We start from the raw sequence: 21,081 nt of genomic DNA on the forward strand, positions 1-21,081 counted from the left end.
TGTATTTAACGTAACTAGCGACACTCATTCTTCTGTTAAACCTGGTGGTAGTAATGCGAAGTTCGTTGATCTACCATGAGCAAGTGTCGGCTCGACGTGAAGTTGCTCTTTTTTCAACAGATGTCACTAGCGTCGAAATCAAAACAAGATTTGATCCAAAAGGCGAGACATAAAAGTACCAGTAAATTTGAACATAACTTATATTATAGTAATTATTAACAATATAATTTATATGGGATGTACAATTTAGGTTACACACTAAGTAGAGTATAAGTTGTCTAATTATAAAAATTATAAATGGTTCTCTGACGACGTTATTGTTTCGCTATATTTAATTTTAGCTTCCTTTGCCATTAAAAGATGGCACCACGCTCTCCAGTAAAGTAATTTTTTCGAAGAATCGGATAGATTCATAGCCATCTCTACTAACAAAGGCCTTATCATAATACAGGTGGCAATGATAGAGCCGACAGTTGCTTTAAATAAATGGAGTAACAACTTTAAAAGAACACCATATTATCGCCGAAATATTATTATTATTATCATCAATAAAAAATATTCAAATAAAATTTAAATTTTCTACTACTAAAAATAGCCCAAAAACAAATTTTCCCGCCAGAGTATTTCTTAAATGAAGCCCAATTGGGGGGGAAATCACCCTACTAGCAACTCTGTCACTGAAGTAAGTGATTGTAGTAGTTTTCTACCGAAACTACGCGCGGGTGGTTGTACAGGGTTAAATAGTGAGATTTCTGGTAGGGGAGAGAAAGAGGGGGTGAATGGTTAAAAATAAGCAAAGGCATAGGAGACGCCACTGGAAAATTCAGCTGCCGGGAGTGCTACGACCTTGGGCGCCCTAGAGGGACAAATATTTTCGCCGCAACTTGCCCCCGGGCTAACGCCAAAAATCCCCCTCTCTTAAGTCTGACAACGTAGAAACGAAATGATTTTTACTCCTTGTTTGTTAGACTAGATTTCGGTGTATTATCGTACAAAGACAAAAACCTGGTTTCCACTAGAGCCAGAAATTACGCGTTTTTATTTGAGCGCCGAAAAACTTTGTACCGGACATTTTACGCGCGTAAGTTAAATTACGCACGATACTGGAAACAATGCCTTACATTTTTGATTTATAAACTTTGTTTCAGATAATGGAAAGTTACATATTTTTAAAAATAAAGACGTTGGTGAAATCTCCTTTATAGAGGCAAATGTGAATTCCCGATTTCGGGAACCTTGGCCATCTTATGAAGGCGCATTTTTTAATATTTTAGTTGCACAAATGTATTTAGACGACGCCGGCGCGACGGGTCAAGTTCGACTGGTACTTCAAACGTGTTTTTCATTCTAACCCTTTTTTCCCTAATAGCTTGAGAAACGTATAACGCGTGCGGCAAAAAATCTCAAGTTCCCGAACTAAACCTTTTGTAAAAAAAATATCGTTTACTGACGAAGACTGTGTCGCCGTCTACTTTCCGTAAATCGAAACAAATGAAAAAAACCCTTTGGATCGATGTAAATTTCAGTTCAAATTTCGTTCACTTTTAGATAGAGCTGGGTAAATGATTGACTGAAGTGTGACGTAGTATGTAAATGCGCAAATCATGCTAGGGAAATATAATAGAGGAATAGATACTCTGATTTATTTTCTCGGGCTAATAACATTCTTATTAACTTTCGATAATTTTGACTTAAACGCACTCTCGCCAGCTGAATTTTCTCACATAGGTAGCTTTTAGTTCTTTTATTAAAAAGAGATGGCGATGGAGTCTATCGCGACGCGTGCTACGAGCTATTCCAATCTCACTTCAATCTTTATTGTGTAGTCGAACCTTAGAGTAAAAGTATATGTGGGAAGGAATGAACTATAATCAGCTAGACTAATACCCAAGACACCACCTTAGGCCTAAGTCATCAAGCGACTTTTGAAGCCATTAATTCAGGTGGCCGGGTTATAATGCGTAGGAGGGTGGTGGCAGCATGCCACGCGTTCGAGCCAACAGCTCCCTACACTAACTATTACCGTTAACCTTAACAAGTTTTTATGGAAGTAATGAACTATACGCCTCGAAGAGTTAGAAATCAGTCACTCCAGGGGGCTGAAAATCAGGGTTTAAAAAAACCCGGGTTTTTTTAAAAACACCCAGCCCATTGGGCTTTTTTGGGTTTTTTACCTAAAATGATACCCTAAATCGATGATTTACTTCATTTTTATTTTTTATTTTCAATTTAGCACTACTTATTTATCGCTCTTATTCTTATCTTTCGTAGACGTAAAGTATCGTCTGCTCCATGTTCTGCTAAATATTTATTGAAAGTTGCAGAAGTTTAAAACTTACTGTTTAGTTAACACTGTTAACTTGCTACTGTTTGATTAGTGTTTACCAAAACACTGGTAATGTATTTTGTGTAAATACGTTTTATAAAAAAGCAATATTTTTGTATTATTATAGAATTTAAAGAATTAAAGTTTAATTTTTTAAATTCTTTAATATAGTTTAATATAGTTTAATTATTAAACAAAAAATTTAAACTTTTTTCGTCATTTTTGAAACTATTTAAGGTGGGTTTTTTTAAGTGGGCTTTATTGTGGGTTTTTTAAGGTGGGTCCATCCCAAAATAACCCGTGGGTTTTATAAATTCGAACCCTGCTGAAAATCCACTCTCCGCTACCTTCGGCTGTACAGCATAGTTAGAGAAACCTCCGCTACTCTCATTGCCGCTACTATCGAATGGAAAAAAATTGAAAGAAAATAAGTAGAGGTGTGCAAATACCATTTTTTGGGGATCGAATCGAATATCAAATATTTTTTTTCAAGGCACGTCAAATACCAAATCGAATATTTATAACGTCAAATAATTGGTCGAATATTTTTAGAGCAAAAATTTAAGCCAGTTAACTGATCAAATACCAAATAATTCGACGTATTTGGTTTTGAAATAACCAAATAGTTTGCATATTTGTCAAAAAAATAAAAAAGTAATTGAAATCACTGTTCATTTTACTTGCAATAGTAAAATACTAAACCAAATTAATAATTTATATTTTATTTTTAATAAATTTAGACTGAACTTTTTCAAAGAAAACTTTTACAAAACAAAATTTAAAATACACATTTTTAAAGTTTAACTACCCCAGGTCCAAGTCAGCTAGCGACTTTTATTTTTTAGTAACTACTAACTACAATTAAAATCAAAGAATCTGCTATATTTTTCATTCTTTGCAAACACTTCATTAAAATCTAGAGTTTTGAAATATATGTAAAACACGAAGGAGCAGATCTTTTATTACAAATAAAAAAATAATATTTAATTTAATTTATAATAATTTTAAACCAATAATTTAGTGAACTCAAAATTCAAAACCCAAAAATCCAAAAAGTTACTTACTTCAACCTTTCTCTCAGTTATTAGTTTTGTTTGGAACTTGGATTACGTTTTAGTTTTACTTTGCTATTCAAGAAAATTCCATAACCAAGAACACGTGAATAATCTAGCCAATAGGCGCTAGAATAAACAGCTGAATCTGCCTTTCGCTAAGAAGTTTTAATACACACGGTATGAATAATGGACGTGCAAGTTACTCTTTATATGGTCCTTGCCGCTGTGCCAGAAATAAGCACTAGCTCGGAAATTTCACAGCGTTGAGTTCTCTCTCCACTGGTTTAAGGGGTTTTCCCCCGAGCTCTTCGGTTTCCCCTTCCATAAAAACTTGTCGAGGTTAACGGTAATAGTTAGTGTAGGGAGCTGTTGGCTCGCGTGGCATGCAGGGCTTGCCACCACCCTCCTACGCATTGTAACCCGGCCACCTGAATTAAAGGCTTCAAAAGTCGCTTGATGACTTAGGCCGAAGGTGGTGCCTTGGGTATTAGCCTAGCTGATTATTATTATTATTATTATTAAACTCGACAAATTAGAAAAAGACCCGCGGTTATTCGACCAGTTTGCAAACTATTTGAAAATACCAAATACTTTCTTCCTATCTTTTCAAATATTCGACTATTTGATCAAGAAAAACGAATATTCTCGAACTTTCCCAAGTGATATTCGATTCGACGAATCGAATATTCGATTTGGTATTCAATCGAATTATTTGGCCTAACCAAATATTTTGCACACCCCTAAAAATAAGTAGTCCCGAACTCGACGCTAACACAAATTTTGAGCTTGCGAGAGTGCGTTTAAGCCTCGTCTATTGAAATTTGTATTAGATTCGTGAAAATATGTAATAGCGAACATTTACTTTTTACTCTGAACAGGGAATACTCCGCGCAGCAAGGCCCTAGCTTTAGAAACCTTATCAAAGCTAGAGTTGCTATTCCTCTTTGATATTTTCAATTGAAATATACGATTTGTAAATCTATTCTTAAACTCAAATATTTATGTGTAAATTCTTTGGCTGAATTGCGAAACTAGTCAAAATAGGCGCTTAAATAAAACATCTTCAAGCAAATCGCCGAGAAGTAATATTTCCGACTGCCCAAATACAAACTGAGCCCCCAAAACATAATATTTTTTTGAAGCTCGTTATGAGCGATTGTGACGGGTGGGACAAATCAGTGTTTTTTTTCAAGTTCAAGTTTCACTTTTGTAAACTAAACTTAAGAAATCCAATAAACTTGAACTTGAAATAACCGGTTATAACTATTATAAATGTTATGATTTTTCTTTTATTTCTACTAATTATTTACATTACTCTAACAAAAGTCAAATTTACCGCCAATTCTGGTATTATTTTGTCTATAATTTGATTTTCCGGACCTGGCAACGCTGCTGGTCGCTCGCATCGGCTGCTAGCACCCACGGGCCGCGCGATCTTCCTTTTCGTATATTTACTTAAACTTGTGTTAAGAAAAAGTTATAATTAATTAATGAAAATTATGGTCGGATATCATTGGCACAATTTTTAAACGATTGACTTCCTTCACAAAATGGTTCCAATGGAAATGTCAACGGAGAACAGTTGTCATATTCCCGACTTTACTGCTGAAAAAGCTAAATGTAAATTTTTACTCACTTTCTAATAATTGTTAATATATTTTATTTCACTCACCACTCTTTTCAGCTGCTCTACAAGAAATATTATCTGCATTCACTTTGCCCGACAATGTTACGAGGCTAGATGAGGCAAAAGATAATGCTGGCAATGACATGCTAAAATACATGCAATTTGTATTCCCCGTTGCAACACAAATTCAAATGGAAGTTTTACCAAATTATGGGTTTCAAGCAGATGGAGAAGGTATAGGGGGAAACGTTTTATGTAGTATTTAAAACAATCCGCAATTATTACAAAGTTATTATTTAAGGTATAATTCAATTTACTCACGCTGTACGTACACTTGAAAGAGATAATCCAGAAATTGCACACATGAATGCGGAACTTCAAATGTTATATATCCCATCCATGGTTCCACCATCTTCTCAAGATTCTAACTATGATGGTTGAGTGGGAAAATCAAATGCAAAAGCATTTAAACAGCTTGTTTCAATGCAAATTAAATTATATCAGTTAACAATTTAACAAAATAAAAACAAAAATCAAGTGAACGAACTTAAAATTTAATTCTAAAACAAATAAAATGTTTTTGGAAGACTTTGCTTTTAAAGTTTTTTTACATTTGACAAAATTAAAAAGTTACAAAAGGGTTAAGAAAAACTGAACTTGGGGTTTTAAGGAATGACTCGTTTACCCGCTTCAATATTTATAAAGGAACTTGACACGAAGAATATATTTCAGTTTAATCTGGTTCACATCATAAACAATATATTCATTATAATTTAACGTATAGCCAGAAGTATTATTAATTCCGGAATCAATTCCTTTCCCCATCGGAACTAGTGTACCGTTAGGACTGGAAACAAAAAAAATTAAAAATTAACCATTTTTTTAAACAAATGACTAGTAACAGAAACACTTGCAGAGTTTTGAACATCTTGGGGTCTGGGGCAACCGATCCTTGTCCTAAAACACTGTGGCATCCATCAGGAAGTTTATTAGCATCGTAATCAGAAGAAAGAAGCTTATTAGGAATACCAACTGAGACCTAATTAAGCATAAAGATTAAAACACAAATTACTAGAAATTTTTGTTTTTAGGACACTTACTTCGCAAAGATACAAGATTCCTTCATTCTGTTTGCTGTTAGTATAGCAATAATTAGCACTTTTACTGGACATATCAGCGAAATAAACACCTTTTCCTATTAAAAAACGTGAAAAAATTGTAGGGATGCACCGATATGGGTACAACTGATATTAACAAAGTGATCTATCATAACAGTAGTGGATATGATAAAATCATTGTAAAAGACTGTTCAGTGCACTGTCGTACAATTTTATTCTAATTTTTCATTGAAAAAAGTTTGCAAGAGCATATCCGAATGTTTCTTTTCATTTTAAGTGATGCATATTTTCTATCACAAATCAAATATCGGTCTTTTGTTTGATTACACTTGTAACCCCCTGTCTAAAAAAAGGTATGATCTAGCTTCTGAAGTCTGGCATACGCAGCGCGGCCAATCAAATAAATTATTATCATTAGTTAATCGAGAATTTTCATATTTTTAAATGTTTTTCTGAAAATTTATATTTTTCTAATACCGGTATTGCTCAATATCGGCTTCACTTAAACTGATATTAGCTGATACCCATATTAGAAAAAAATAGGCCGATATATCGGTACATCCCCCAAAAAATTTAAATTATGAGTGGCTAAATATCAAATCGCCTCACCAAACATGTAACCAGTCGACGGCGCTTCTGGAGGGGCAATTCTTAAACCTTGCGTAAGAATTCCGACAGCATTAGTAAGACGAGAGCCATGCCATAGTAGCATTCTATTGCCAACATCTTTGTAGTTGCTTTCTTCTAACTCACGATCGCAATCAAAAAGGTCAACAAGTTCCATGTTATAAGTGAGATGAGTGTCAGCGTGAGTGTTCTGAAGATAATCATTGATCATCTATAGGAAGCAAGATAATTTAGTAGTTTTGAAAACCAATAATGACATTTACTTAAAATTAGCTAATAATATACCAAAAATATAGAATCATCCTTAGAAATAGGCTTCAAATTGCATTTGAGAGATTCGTACTGAAAGTCGATCGGATTCTTGTTAAGTTTGACTTTCTCGTTCAGAATTGTCATCGCTACTTGAATGTCTCCCAATGTCTAAAAAAGTTTAATTGTTAGAACAAAACACTCTTCTGTAAAACAATAATTAGGAGCTAACCTTCAAAAGTTCAATTTTTATGGCTAAATCCTGCACATTTTGAATCAACGGAGGTCTTTTCATACCAAAAACGTGAGGAATACGAGTGTAGAATGTGTTGCAGGCTTCGATTAATTCCTTGCCCATTTTATTCTCTAAAATACATTCTTCCACCTTTTTTAACGCAGTGTAGCCAGCTTTAACTTGTTCAGCCGTTAACTTTCCAAGTGGAGATTTTTTAGAATCATATTTCATCTCCTTTACAATATCTTCCATATTTTTTATGTTGAAAATGAGTTCCATAAACGACTATTCGTGTAAAAAAAGTTAAACATACAAGTTATTAAATTAAAAAAATTCAAATATACCTGTAATTTCGGATCCAATTGGCTTTTTGGCTGTTCCATCTCTTCAACTTTTAGTTCAACAGGTTTTTTATCCTCAGCAGCGTAATCAATAGCGAGAAGATCATATTTACCAGCCACTTTCTCAAACTGAGCCCTTTCAGACCATTCATTTTTGGTTTTATCTTTAAATCTAAAATTGAGTTTAACTTCAACTTTAATTTTTTTCTACTACTACAAAATAAAATTTTAATTTTACTTTTGTTCAAACATTTTCTTGGCTTTATCTAAATCAGAGTCAAACTTGGTTAATTGAACTTGTCCCCTGACACCAACACGCCCCCAACGTAACCAAACACTGTACTCTGATTTGGCGTTATCTTCTAATAGCTGCAATAAGTAAAATTTGTTGTTGTTGTTTTGAACATTGGTTTGGTTGAGCATCGCATCATAGACAGTATCATTTTCACGGTAAACGTGACTAGTGTCAACTTGATCCTCACATTCTGGATCAACAGGAACTTGAACCGCGACAGTATTTGGTATGTGACCTTTTTCATCTTTACTTGAACCATTGTTAGAAGAGAGTTTTTCATCCTCACTCTTTTCTTCATCTTTCACAGTGGCAGCTTTCTTCATAGGAATCTTTCTACCTCTTTTAGTTTTTGGTGCAACATCACCATCTTCATTATCAGAAGATATTTCACCATCATCATGGCTAAGTACTTCAGCTTTTGACACAACTGTGGTCTTAGCAGTTTTCTTAACAGGCACTTTTCCCCCTCTTGCAGCTTTTGGTGCAATGTCACCATCTTCATTATCAGCCGATACTTCACCATCAACATGGCTTGGTACTTCAGCTTTTGACACCATGGTGGTCTTAGCAGTTTTCTTAACAGGCACTTTTCCCCCTCTTGCAGCTTTTGGTGCAATGTCACCATCTTCATTATCAGCCGATACTTCACCATCAACATGGCTTAGTACTTCAGCTTTTGACACCACGGTGGTCTTAGCAGTTTTCTTAACAGGCACTTTTCCGCCTCTTGTAGTTTTTGGTGCAACGTGACCATCTTCATTATCAGCAGATACTTCACCATCATCATGGCTTAGTACTTCAGCTTTTGACACCACGGTGGTCTTAGCAGTTTTCTTAACAGGCACTTTTCCGCCTCTTGTAGTTTTTGGTGCAATTTCGCCATTTCCTTCATCATCCTTGCTAGGTATTTTTTCCTTTAGTTGAACTGAAATCCTTGCAGATTTTTTAGCAAGGGCTTGTCCACCTCTTGTTGGAGGCTTTCTGCCTCTTTCAGATTTTAAGCCATTAGTATCTTCAATTTTATCATCTGTCTTTTTCGTGGCTTCTTTGACCCTGGATGATTTGCGTTGTTCTTCAACTGTGTCTTTGTTTTGATTATCCACATCAAAAACACCAGCCTTTCTTGCGGCTGCTTTCCGGCCTCTGGAAGCTTTAGGAAGATCATCCTCAGCCAGTTCTATATTATTTCCATCATCATTTATAGTTGGTTTGGTGACAGTTGTTTTCAAACCTTTCTTAGGTTTAGGCGCGTTATTAGCTGCCTTGGGCAAGTTAAAAAAATCTACACCATCAGCGTCATTAGACAGGTCATAATCACCATCCCTAACTTTTGATAAAACGGCTTTACCCTTGGAACCTTTTAAGACATCTTTGAGCTCATCATCATCTTTATCTTTGAGCTCATCATCATCTTTATCTTTGAGCTCATCATCATCGTTATCTTCGTCTTCATCAACATCTTTAACTTCAGGCTCATCAACATCTTTAACTTCGGGGTCATCGACATCATCAACTTCGGGGTCATCGACATCATCAACTTCGGGGTCATCGACATCATCAACTTCGGGGTCATCGACATCATCAACTTCGGGGTCATCGACATCTTTATCTTCAGGGTCATCAAATTTTTCAACAATCCTTTTGCCAGTTTTTCTTCCACCTTTTTGCGTAACTTTTCTTCCTTTCGCTGCAGTCGATTCGTCACTAGTTTTTAATTTAGCTGCAGTACGTTTAAGAGCTTTCTTTACTCTGGAAACTTTCAGTGGTTCTTCATCAGCTGTATCATCATTTTGAGAGGAATTAGTTTCAATATTAGTTGCAGCAGTAGCTGCACTCTCTGCTGACATTTCAATTCTTTTATTTGCTCGTTTTGCTAAAGGTTTATCAGTCTGATCAGATAGGTTTTTGTCAACTGTACTTTTGAAACCTTTATCTTTTTCTAAATCAGGGTCTTCACTGGGATCTGACAAGCCATTTTTATTGGCAGTCCTAAAATGTCAATGGATTGTTAAAGTGGAATAGATTATAATAATCACTGATAGGAATGTTTCGAATGAAAAAGTTACCTTTTATTTGCTCTGGTTTTAGTTTTAGAATTAGTGTCAGTTGCTCGGGCTGTTGTTGTAGATCTCGTTCTAGAATTTATTTTAGTAGATGAATCGGGCTTTGGATCATCTGATTCCATCTCCTTAGATTTTGCTTAAAATAACAAAATAAGTATGATTTACAATTAAATTAACCGAAAGCATTGAATATAATTTATTAATATAAATGTACCTTTTGACCTGTTTGATGGCATTTTTCGCTAAACGTCTTACACGAATCTAAAACTCAGGAATCACAAGTCAAATTGAAATACTAAAACCTTGGGCAATTTCTGTACACGAACTTCACAAACAATGAGGTCCAATATTTTCCCGCGCGATTTTACGTTAACCAATAGACCGCGACCCTTCTGCAAATTTCAGAAAGACAATATAAAAATTCTTTAGCAGAGCAGTACTTTTATAAAGAGTCTAGGTGGGGGGTAACGGCCATAGAGATAGAAAATAAGTAGAGGCCTAATGAAATCTGAGGGTTTGTACCGTTTGTTCCGCGGTGCTATCCCCCTTCGCGAGCTATGCGTTATAGGTAAGAAAATACGTGGCGCCGCAAACGGCCATCTAAGAAACTAAACTCCCTTTATGGCAACCAGCTGAGCTGTACGTGTACGACCTAGGAATATGAATGACCCGTACGACGTCATTGCAGAATTGTTCGAAGTGCGGTGCTGTTGACACTGTGGAACACATTATCTTCGTCTGCCCCGACCAGCTTGCACCTCGGCTGCGTCTACACTCCGCCCTCCACAAGAGGCATCTACCGGTTTCTTTGGATGGGGTCCTCAAGGCGGTTCACGCGGGCTTCGCCGAGGTGGTCGCTGCCATAGAAATCTCATAGGTAACTAGAATGCTGCCGCCTACGGCCGGGCCTGTCGCCAGGTCATATTTAATCACATGGTACCTTTCAACTAATGAGAGGCAATATAGTGACTACGCTACGCCCGACGCGTAATCTATCGTGGAATAAATTTTAAAGCTGCAGAGGATGCCTTCGACAGCTAAGCTCGGGAAATCATGGACTAATTAGTTAATTAGTCCATGGGGAAATTCGCATAGGATTATCATGGGTTTTTCTTCGATTATTTCGCTTTTGAGTTCTTAATTGCTTTACAAAAATAATGTAAATATGACGGTAAATATATCAAGTTTTTAATATTTTCTTTTAATATTTATAAATGTGGAATATTTTGAGGGATTTGGAAGTAGTTAGCTCCATTTCTTTCGTTGGTGCACTTTGAAAACATTAAGCCTAGGTCAATCTGCTTGGAAGCCACCGCGTTTAACGCGTTCATAATTGTAAATAAGGTTTTCCTTGGTATCAAATTTGTGGTAAACATTCTTCAATCCTGGGCTTACAACTACTTTTTTTATGTTGCCTTGGTCTCATTCATTCTATGAACCTTTTCCCCTGATACTCTGGGAAATTATAAACAGTACCCATGCTCTGATGAAATTTTAGATTTTAGAATCAATGTGTAGGCCTACAGATGGTATATACATTTATAATTAGTTGAAAACAACATTACAATAAAATGGTTTGTAATAATTTTGCTTTTAATAATTTATATAAGTACAATTTCTCCAACTATTAAACCAAACAAGTTGAGAAAAAATGAATTAAGAAAGTAGAAAAGTCCGAAAAAAATATTACCTATTATAATTAAAGAATGTAACTTTAACGATTTGAATATTCTTTGAGAATTTTGGCCCATTCGTAGTTATTTAAACTAAGGTTGAGGAAAAGAAGGGAGCGATTTACAAGAACGTGTTGCGATTTCAATCGAATATGCAGTTATATTTAGTAGAATACAACACAACATCACAATAAAACAGGTAAGAAATAATATTGTTTTTAACAGTTGCTTAATTTTTATTATTTTTTTCTTAATATCAAATCCAAATTTTCCACAAATGAATTTAAAGTTCCAAAATAATAAATAGAATGAAAGTCAATTTACAGTTGTATCTAATCACAAATTTCTTATGCCACAAACACAATCTTCATTATAATCGGCGCTACAGTCCTGTTTATGAGACAATTTGTGGCTGCGTTGCCAATTATAGCCACACTATGTTTTAAATATTGTTGGAAGGTTTTAATAATGTATTTATGGTGTAACAATTACCATCTGCTTGCCAAAGAAACCGCCATAAATTTCTTTACAATCATATTCCCAAGACAGTTATAGAATTCATTCCAGTTGGGTTTACCGAGTCTTCTCTCCAAAGCAACAATTATAGGGTTAATTTCCCTTTCATCAATACCCGCATCGGCCATATATTTTGTAAATAATTTTTTTTAATTGTTCTGCGTTACACTCGGTTTAAATAGCTCCATTAGTTCGCTGCTTTGATAACCCGAAAAAAAGTTATAAAGAAACATTTCAAATCGCCCGCCGTTTCTAACCCGAGGCTTACCTGTACAAGGAGACATTCGCGGCCGCCGAATATTTTTGTTTACATGACGGTATTAAACACCGCCATGCCATTTTGATAAATACTTTTTAGTTATAATAATTATAATAAAAACATTTCTAGGAGTACATGAATATACAAATACTATATTTTAGAAAATATGATCCGCGATCACCCGCCATATTTAAAAATTTGATTTTAAAATAAAAAATTAAAAAGGCATCGGCCAATAAATTGCTGGTACTATAGTGACTTAATGTATATAGTAATTTTTTATTGTTGACTACACAAACTATATGTCGTACGTTACCGGCCGTAGTCACTCTTTGAGTTCTGATTTGTCGGTATTCGGTGATCGTCTGCCACGGCTGTTTGGCTATTTTCCAGTTACGCGGCAGCATTCTACCCTATGGGATTTCTATGGTCGCTGCCACCTGCGTCATTCTCCGACGTGCCATTCGGATCTGAGAACTCCTTTCTGACATTCATTGTGTATTTTACTCGGTCGTGTTTTATATGTATATTGTGCATTTTCATTATTCATTTTTTCTCGCTTTTTCACTGTTTTTTTTCGTGTGTATATATAGATATATTTTTTCCCCCTTGGGGCGCTTGGTGTGAAGGCTCTACGCTATATGCACCAATTCCCCACACTATGTTATTCTGCCCACCCCCCTGCAGAATGTAAACAACGTCGATATTTCGAGATAAAAAAGGTAAATTTACCTCTAATTTTCAAGATTAAATATAACTATCAATTGTCCTTGTCGTTTATGTATCTGCTGATTTTTCTTAATCTTATATTTACAAGTATTTATTTATTTATTCAGGAAAAACACTTGGAAAGCCTCAGGGGCTTATGTCCAAGCTTCAGAATACAGGGAGTAGGATCATAACCAACTATGGGAAATTTCCAATGGCCGTTGATTGCCACAGCCATAAATACAAGGGCTGATGTTGCAATTTCGTCAGTGGCTTGAGCGAGCGGGCTTGAGTTTACGAATCTCGTCACTCAAAGCCACCTTTGATACCATGGAACAGTCTCTTCTGTCGAAAATAACTGATAAACTGCAAACCCCTTTCCCCCACCTACTTTGTAACTTCAGAGGACCTGGCCGTGGAGAAAAGATGGCTCAACGCCATTCTTTTTGGTGTACCTGAGGATCTCTCGCCTGAACACGAACTTGGAATACTTGTTGAGCTCTTTGCCTCGAGTAGGGTTCCCACTAAACTACCGTATTACCGACTATTTGCACTAGAACCTCAGCCACAGGAGAACGACCTCGTCCCTTCCTTATCGTGTTTCCGCACATGACTGCGAAACGAGCTTTCCTTGAGCTTATCAAAAGTCGACGCTCTACTAACTCGCATTATAGTTATTCCGCTCGTATTGATCAGACCCCGAAATAACTAGCTGACTATCGCCGTGCCTTAGAAGAACTACATAGCCGTGGTGCCAGAGGTGAATCTGGCCTAGTTATTCGGAATAATACTGTCGTGACTCTTTCTCTACGCAACCGAGTGACAGGACTTCGGTCATGTCATTAGCCACTCCCCCCCCCCCCCCATATTCCTCGGCGGCTAACTACCCGTACCAACCACCTCCGTTTCCTCCGCCAGTTTAACAGACCTCCATGCTACGATAGTACGCGGCTTCCTTCAAAAAACTCTTTTCAGCCGCACTCTAATTAAGTAAACCTGTGCGTCTCCCTCGTCTGTGCTCCCTTCAACTTCAAACGTATCTTACTCCCATCCAACTCCTCGCACTGTGGCGCTATCGGTTTCAAATCGTGGCGCCTCTCCGTTCATCCCTACAACTAGTGGATCTTTGAACTTTCTCTCCACGAACACTGGCTCGTTACGTTACTGAGCAAACTGTCTGAACTACGCTTACTCGCCTGGGAACGTGTCCCCGATCTCATTGCTATCACTGAAACTTGGCTTTGGAAAGATATGGACCTTGAACTTTTTCATATAGATGGTTACGACGCGTTTAGCGCTGACTGTGACTTAACCAAATGTGGTGGATGTATATTGTACTGTCGTCCGTGGCTTGCCGTTTCTCCATGAATCTATTTAAGCCATGAATATCCTACTCTATCATTAGCCACGGCATACTCTGAGAGAACGTGGGGCGGAGCCTATTTTCGCGCCATACGAGTGATTTACTTTTTTAAGCCAATAAGAACGAAAATCGTAAATTTAATAGCGTTTTCCATTTGACTGCTCTTGAGCGCTCTAGATCGCTCTGATCAATACTTTATGTTCCATTTGCGTGCTCGGATCTGCTCCGATCAAGTTTCGCGTGTTCCATTTCCCGCTCTCGGGTACTCCGAGATCGCCCAAAACCGATCTGCCAAATTTGACAGATCAACGGATCGAGATCGAGGTCGGAGCAAATTTTAGCGTGTTCCTTTTAGATTTTTTGGCAAAATGGCAAACCAAGACGCGAAAATTCAAATTACTAGAAGACGAAAAACAACAAAAGTGCGAGAATATCGTAATTTAATGTTCCATTTGCAGTTTTACTCTAGTCTATTAGGGCGAGATCTATGACGCCAGAGACAGATTCGGAGCGAATCTCGAGCAATCAAATGGAAAACGTGTCATTTTAGCGCCAGATAGTTTGCGAGAGCAGAATAGCCGCGAAATAACTTCTCATGGACGGTTAACGTTATTTTGTTAAAAATAAGCTTTCTAGAATAAATATATAAAATGAAAACGAATATAGCTCCGATATTTTGAAAGCGATGCTATCGAGTGCCTGTGAGATTTTCAACAATTTAACATACAAAGTATCTCTGAAAAGCTAAGCCTCGGTGAAACTTTGGAAAGAAAACCCGAGTCAATGTTTGCCATATTATTATTAAAAAATAAATGCTCTGTTATAATTTTATTCTAATAAAAACTATTCTAATAATAATATTAAATAGATAGATCTATTCATTTAAATAGATTAATGATAAATACTGCAAAAAGGAAACATAACCATAACGCGTCTGTCGTGTCATTTTAGGAACTAACGCTTCGACTGCTTATAAATAACAGCTGACTCAGCTGCTGAGTTCTACTTCGACTACGTCACTATAAATTGGCTCCGCCCCACGCGTCGCCGGAGTATTCCAGTTGAATATTCTTCGGTTAAATCAGGAATCCATAACGCTACTTGGAATGATTATCTCCCCATATCCCCTGTGGTATTTTGTGGCGGAACATTGTGGGAGGAGCTAAAAACGCTTATACCGCCTTAAATGACGTCAAATTCAGTGACAAACAAAGGCTTATAAGCTCCGCCTACTATGTTCCGCCACAACGGCGGGGAATCGAAGCCGTTATTCATTCCAAGTAGCGTTATGGATTCCTGGTTAAATAGATTCATGGTTTCTCTCAATCGCTCCCTTACCTCGCCGAATATCTTAGCTTGAAAATTTAAAATTGCTTCCTCCTTAATTCTTATATTGTGTTGTTACCGTAGTCCAAACTCACCGACTGACTTTTTCAAGAAACTCGTGGGAACGGTGGAGAGAGCCAACAAGTTAGCGGACCGCCTTATTGTGTTAGGCGAAGGTGTGCGTTCTATTGAGGCTCGTCTTCTCCACACTGTATCTAGTTGTAAATTGCGCCAACATATTACTAGTCCTACCCGTTACCGTGGTAATAATGTCCCCTCTCTCCTAGATTTAATTCTCACGTTTTATTGGGATAGTCCCCGCAATATCTCTCACCTTTCCCCTTTCGGTAATAGCGACCACGAAATCCTTTCCGTTTTCCACTATTGTGTATGCTCTGCCCCCTTACCGCGTCCGGCTCCTCCGCGGCAGTGGCTTAGACAAGGGGGGGGGGGGGTTCCGGGTCCAGACCCACCCCTTGGGCCTACCTTTGACTGTACTAAATTTCCACCTCCTTCTCGACCCCTCTCTTAACATTCACATACTTCGACCCCCCTTAACGAATTTCTGGCTACGCCACTGCTCCGCCTATGGTCGCGGCTACTATGATCTTTACCGCGTGGCCTTGCAAACTAAGGACTGGTCTAGTATCCGGCAGGTTCACTCTCTCGATTCCAAGATCAATTTGTTTTTGAGCCTTGTTTTTGAAGCGGGCCAAGCGTACAGCGTTCCGGGCATTTCGTGCTTCCCCTACTATAGCACTTCGCCATGAGTTTGCTCTAACCAAGCATATTCGTGAGTCAAATTTCAAATAAGAAGCTCGTCTCGTTGATGAGATTCCCAGCAATCCGAAAGCCTTATATTCTCACGTCTCTCGTTCCCTTAAACCAAAAAAGCAATCTTTTTCTAGTCGAAACTCTCGAAGGCGATACACTCCGTGAGCCTGAGGCCATAGTTGAGGCGATTAATGACTTCTTTAAATCCGTTTTTACACCTGAACCCCACTTGGAAGCCGTCTACCTCGGAGACTTTGCTTCAGGGATTGATCTAAATGAGTCACTAAATAGCGTAGATTTTTCTCTATCTGACTTTGGTGTCACTTATACCTCTGTTCGCCGTTACCTTGACCGTTTACCTATTCACGAGTCTCGTGCCCATGACAACCTTCATCCACGTCAATTACTCGAAGGCGCATGCATCATAGCTTCTACCCTCATGGAAATATATCGCCAATGGCTCGAATCTGGTAGGCTACCCGCCATATGGAAACAGGCCAATGTTACCGCTCTCAGTAAATCCCCCACTTCCTCCTCGGTTGACACCTTTCGGGGTATAAGTTTGCCGTGCTCCTGTTCCTCAGAGTTCGGTGTTAGGGCCTACATTGTTCGTCATATATATCAATGATCTCAAAAGTAGGAGGCCACCAACGGTCAATATATAAGAATTAAACGACAAAACTGGTAAAAAAGACCGTATATTTAATAAAAATAAATCGCAGTACTTCGGCAAAATATGCCTTCAAGGCGGTACAAGATTTGAAAGAAGACTAAGATTTGAAAAATTAAAAGCACGCGCGGTGGAATGCCTAATGAACGCGAGCCGTAAAAAGAGAGCTAGAAATAACTACACAGAAAAACTAAAGGGGGAAAAAGATTACAGAAATAGAAAATTTAACGGAACGAAAGCTTTTCGTTCAGTCCGGCTGGGAATTCCGTTCCGAATTTGAAAATCAGTCGGTTTTCTTCAGTAACTCTAAAAGGTCGGTCACCGTTAAGAACCTTGAGAACGCGGATAGAAACGGCAGATATGGTGTGGACGTCGTTGAAGTGTCTAGTTACATGATTTTTGTCGCGGTTGCTTCTGATATCAAGTAAGTGTTCGCGGAAACGATCAGCGAGGCGTCGACCAGTCTCGCCGACGTAAACTTTGTCGCAAACTTTACAAGACAAAGAGTAAACGAGGTTGGATGTTATACAGGAAAAGGATCCTTTAATATGATAGTTCGATTTAGGGGTTGTAACCACCAAGTCGGAACTAACATAAGCGCATGTGTTGCAATGATCTCCCGTTAGCTATTAGGGAGTCTTTTATTAGGCTGTTTGCCGATGACTCCAAACTTGGGCGCGAAATCAAATTATCCCACGATTGTCTATTGTTGCAAAGTGACTTAGACGCTTTGGACTCCTGGGCCTCAACAAAATAATAGGATGCGTTTTAACCCTGATAAATCCACGGTCCTCCATTGTGGTCCTAAAAATCCCCTTTTCCAGTACCGGTTGGGTGGTTGGGTCATCAAGGCCAGCGAAATTATTCTTGGCCTTGGGGTAATGTTGGATGGAAAAATGTTGGGCACCACTCACAGTCGGGTGGTTTTAAAACGTTCGTTTTCCCATTTCTCTACCAAATCCTTTAAGGTGTTATATCAATCTTATGTCCGTCCGCATCTCGATAATTGTTCGAGTATTTGGTTCCCTCACCAGGTAAAGGATATTGAGAGGTTTGAGAGAGTGCATCTTAAGGCCACCAAGATGGCCTTCGTTCTCTGCCTTACCCTGAACGTCTTGAGCGCCTTAATCTTTTGTCTCTTTCGAATAGGCGTCTGCGAAATGATTTGGTTGAAGCCTTCAAACTGATTTATGAGTTGTATGATGTCCCGGCCACCTTCTTATTTACCATTCGTTGGACGGGCAGGGAAGCTCCTACGATATGTAAGGAGCGTAATGCTGGGACCTCGCGCCGTGTTTTCTTCACACAGCGAGTAATAAAATGATGGAATGCCCTCCCTCCCCTAATTAAGATTAAATCCTCTAGTTCTGCCTTTAATAGTCGGCTTGACAAGTTTTACGGGAGGTAAATATCTTTCATGCATATAGTTGCATAAAACGAAAAAAAAAATTATATATATTTTACTTTTCCTAACTGTACCTTATGCCATATACATTCCTTTGTCATTGCTGTTATATCTTTCTTATTTTCAGGGCCGGATTAACCAATAGGCCAAATAGGCCTGGGCCTAGGGCACCAAGCCTACAAGGGGCACCAAGAGGGTTGAAAAAAAAAAGTACAAAACTTTAATCATTTGCTTTTCACAAAATATTTTCGTCCACCCCTATGAACCAAAAACGTTTGATTGTCACGTTCTCTGACGGACTGCCATCTAGCCCCTGACGACATACTAAATCTGGCAGGAAAATGAATTTTCCTTCCATTTCTAAATTATAAATTGAGGGAGCACCTAGCTCGCTTCGCTCGCTATTGAAAGGGGGCACCAAAATTAACTTGGGCTTAGGGCCCCATAAAGTCTTAATCCGGCCCTGCTCATTTTTGTGTAACATTCATGGTATTTAATATTATATCCATTCCCTACTAAAGCAGGGCGCAATAAGCGTAAACTTTATTTTCCTGTTCAATAAACTTCATTATTATTATTGCTATTCTGCGCTTGCTTAGTTACATGAAGTTGTTTTCACAGCAATCTAACTTTGTTTCTCTCATTTTCCAGAGCCTTTTGGAGTGCAACCCAGTGCATTGATGTTTGAGACGATTTACTGTCCAAATCTGAACAAATATAAATGAGCTACCAAATCTGTGCTCTAGTGAGCAAAACTAAACAAATATAAATGCGCTACCAAATCTGTGCTCTACTGAGTAGAACTAATCAAATATAATTGAGCTACCAAAGCTGGCCGCTACTGTTCAAAGCTGAACAAATATAAATGAGATACCAAATCTGTTCGCTAGTGAGCAAAACGTAACAAATAGAAATGAGCTACCAATGTTGGGTACTAGTGAGCAAAGCTGAACAAATATAAATGAGCTACCAAAACGGTGCTCTAGTCAGCAAAACTAAACAAATATATACATGTATATGAGCTACCAAAGTTGGCCGCTACTGTCAAAAGCTGAACAAATATAAGTGAGCTACCAAATCTGTTCGCTAGTGAGCAAAACTAAACAAATATAAATGAGCTACCAAAGTTGGGTACTAGTGAGCAAGCTGAACAAATATAAATGAGCTACCTGAACTGTGCGCTAGAGAGCAAATTAAGCTGAACAAATAGAAATGAGCTACCATTGTTGCACGCTACTGACCAAATCTGAACCAATAATAATAAGCTTTCAAGGTCATTTCTCAATCAGACTACTACGTTTCATTTTGGCTGGCATAAATTTTGTATTAACCAAATTCATTTTTAAAAAGATGTCACGGACAATTCGGTAAACATAAAATATTCCCCCTGTAGCAAAAATAGCACCAAAAAGTGTCCAACATAGTGTATAATCACAGCCCGATATAAAACATTCACCCTGTTTCAAAATTAGCACCAGTATTTCCAGAAAGTCTCCAACATAGTAAATAATCACAGTAAAAAACATTCACATTGTCCAAAAATTTGCGCTCGAAAGTTCTCATCATAGAGAAATGCGGTAAATATGAAATTCAATGAAATTTGGATTGCACCCCATTGAAAAGTACAAATGACCAACTTCTTGTACTTCGATTTCAAAATTGTTAGCACTTGCAGCTAGGGTTTAATATTCCCGATCGATTGACGTATCGTTTCATTTTATAAAGTAAACGATTCAGGAGTAGTAGCGCGAAGTTGGTTTAAATTTGAATAGCAAAGAAACATGGGGTTCCACTAAATTGGGCAAATGATCAACTTCTTTGCGGCCCATTTAAAAATAATTAACAATGGTGACGACGGTATTCTATCTCTAATCGATTGACGTATCGTTTGATTGTGTATCGCAATCCCTATATGCATAAGGACTGCGTGTAAAATAGGTAATAAGTTTAATTATATAAAATATAAAAATAATTTGAAACATAATACATTGTTTTTAATTTGGCTGAAAACACTGCTTACGTTGTATTTCAAATTTTAATTTCCCGCCAAAATATTTGGGTACTATAATTTGGACTGAAAATATTAATAAATAGTCTTTGGAATAATAAATATATTTTGGCAAACTGGCAACGCTGTTACTAGTGTAGAAAAGCCGAGAAAAGCTGTTTGGAGGTGTTTGAGTAGTTCGTTCCGTTCCGTGTGCCGTCCGTGTGTGTTACGAAAAATGCTAAAACCTTTTTCAAATTTGATGTTTTCGTATTAGTTATATAGTTGAAACCATTGGCTCTCGTAAATGTAAATATGTAACTTCTTAGTTTCTTAATAAGTAATATAAGTATTTTGGAACCCAATTAACATTCTTGTTGTTTATATTTCTAAGCCTTTGCCAATCCTTGGAAAATAGACAAGTGGAATAGCAACTCTAGGTTTGACCAGGCTAAGTCATAAAA

The 21,081-nt window shown here is 37.6% G+C and overlaps 2 protein-coding genes across 2 annotated transcripts; one reads left to right on the forward strand and one right to left on the reverse strand.

Moving 5' to 3' along the window:
• Nucleotides 1–4,774: 4,774 nt before the first annotated feature.
• Nucleotides 4,775–5,600, forward strand: LOC149953475 (protein C10). Its single transcript, XM_090168850.1, has 3 exons — nt 4,775–5,001; nt 5,066–5,242; nt 5,310–5,600. The coding sequence occupies exons 1-3, from the start codon at nt 4,932–4,934 to the stop codon at nt 5,447–5,449; spliced, it is 387 nt and encodes a 128-aa protein (XP_090024976.1). The 5' UTR covers nt 4,775–4,931; the 3' UTR covers nt 5,450–5,600.
• Nucleotides 5,601–5,834: 234 nt separating this feature from the next.
• Nucleotides 5,835–10,331, reverse strand: LOC149953476 (uncharacterized). Its single transcript, XM_090168848.1, has 9 exons — nt 10,151–10,331; nt 9,940–10,072; nt 7,817–9,862; nt 7,582–7,750; nt 7,235–7,522; nt 7,039–7,173; nt 6,736–6,964; nt 6,109–6,203; nt 5,835–6,047 (listed from the first exon to the last, which is right to left on the reverse strand). Exons 1-9 carry the CDS (start codon nt 10,170–10,172, stop codon nt 5,850–5,852), a joined length of 3,315 nt encoding a protein of 1,104 aa, XP_090024974.1. The 5' UTR covers nt 10,173–10,331; the 3' UTR covers nt 5,835–5,849.
• Between the last annotated feature and the right edge of the window lie 10,750 nt (nt 10,332–21,081).

The sequence above is a fragment of the Leiobunum rupestre genome, chromosome 3 (assembly GCF_980474605.1).
Source record: "Leiobunum rupestre chromosome 3, qqLeiRupe1.1.hap1, whole genome shotgun sequence".
NCBI lineage: Eukaryota > Metazoa > Arthropoda > Arachnida > Opiliones > Sclerosomatidae > Leiobunum > Leiobunum rupestre.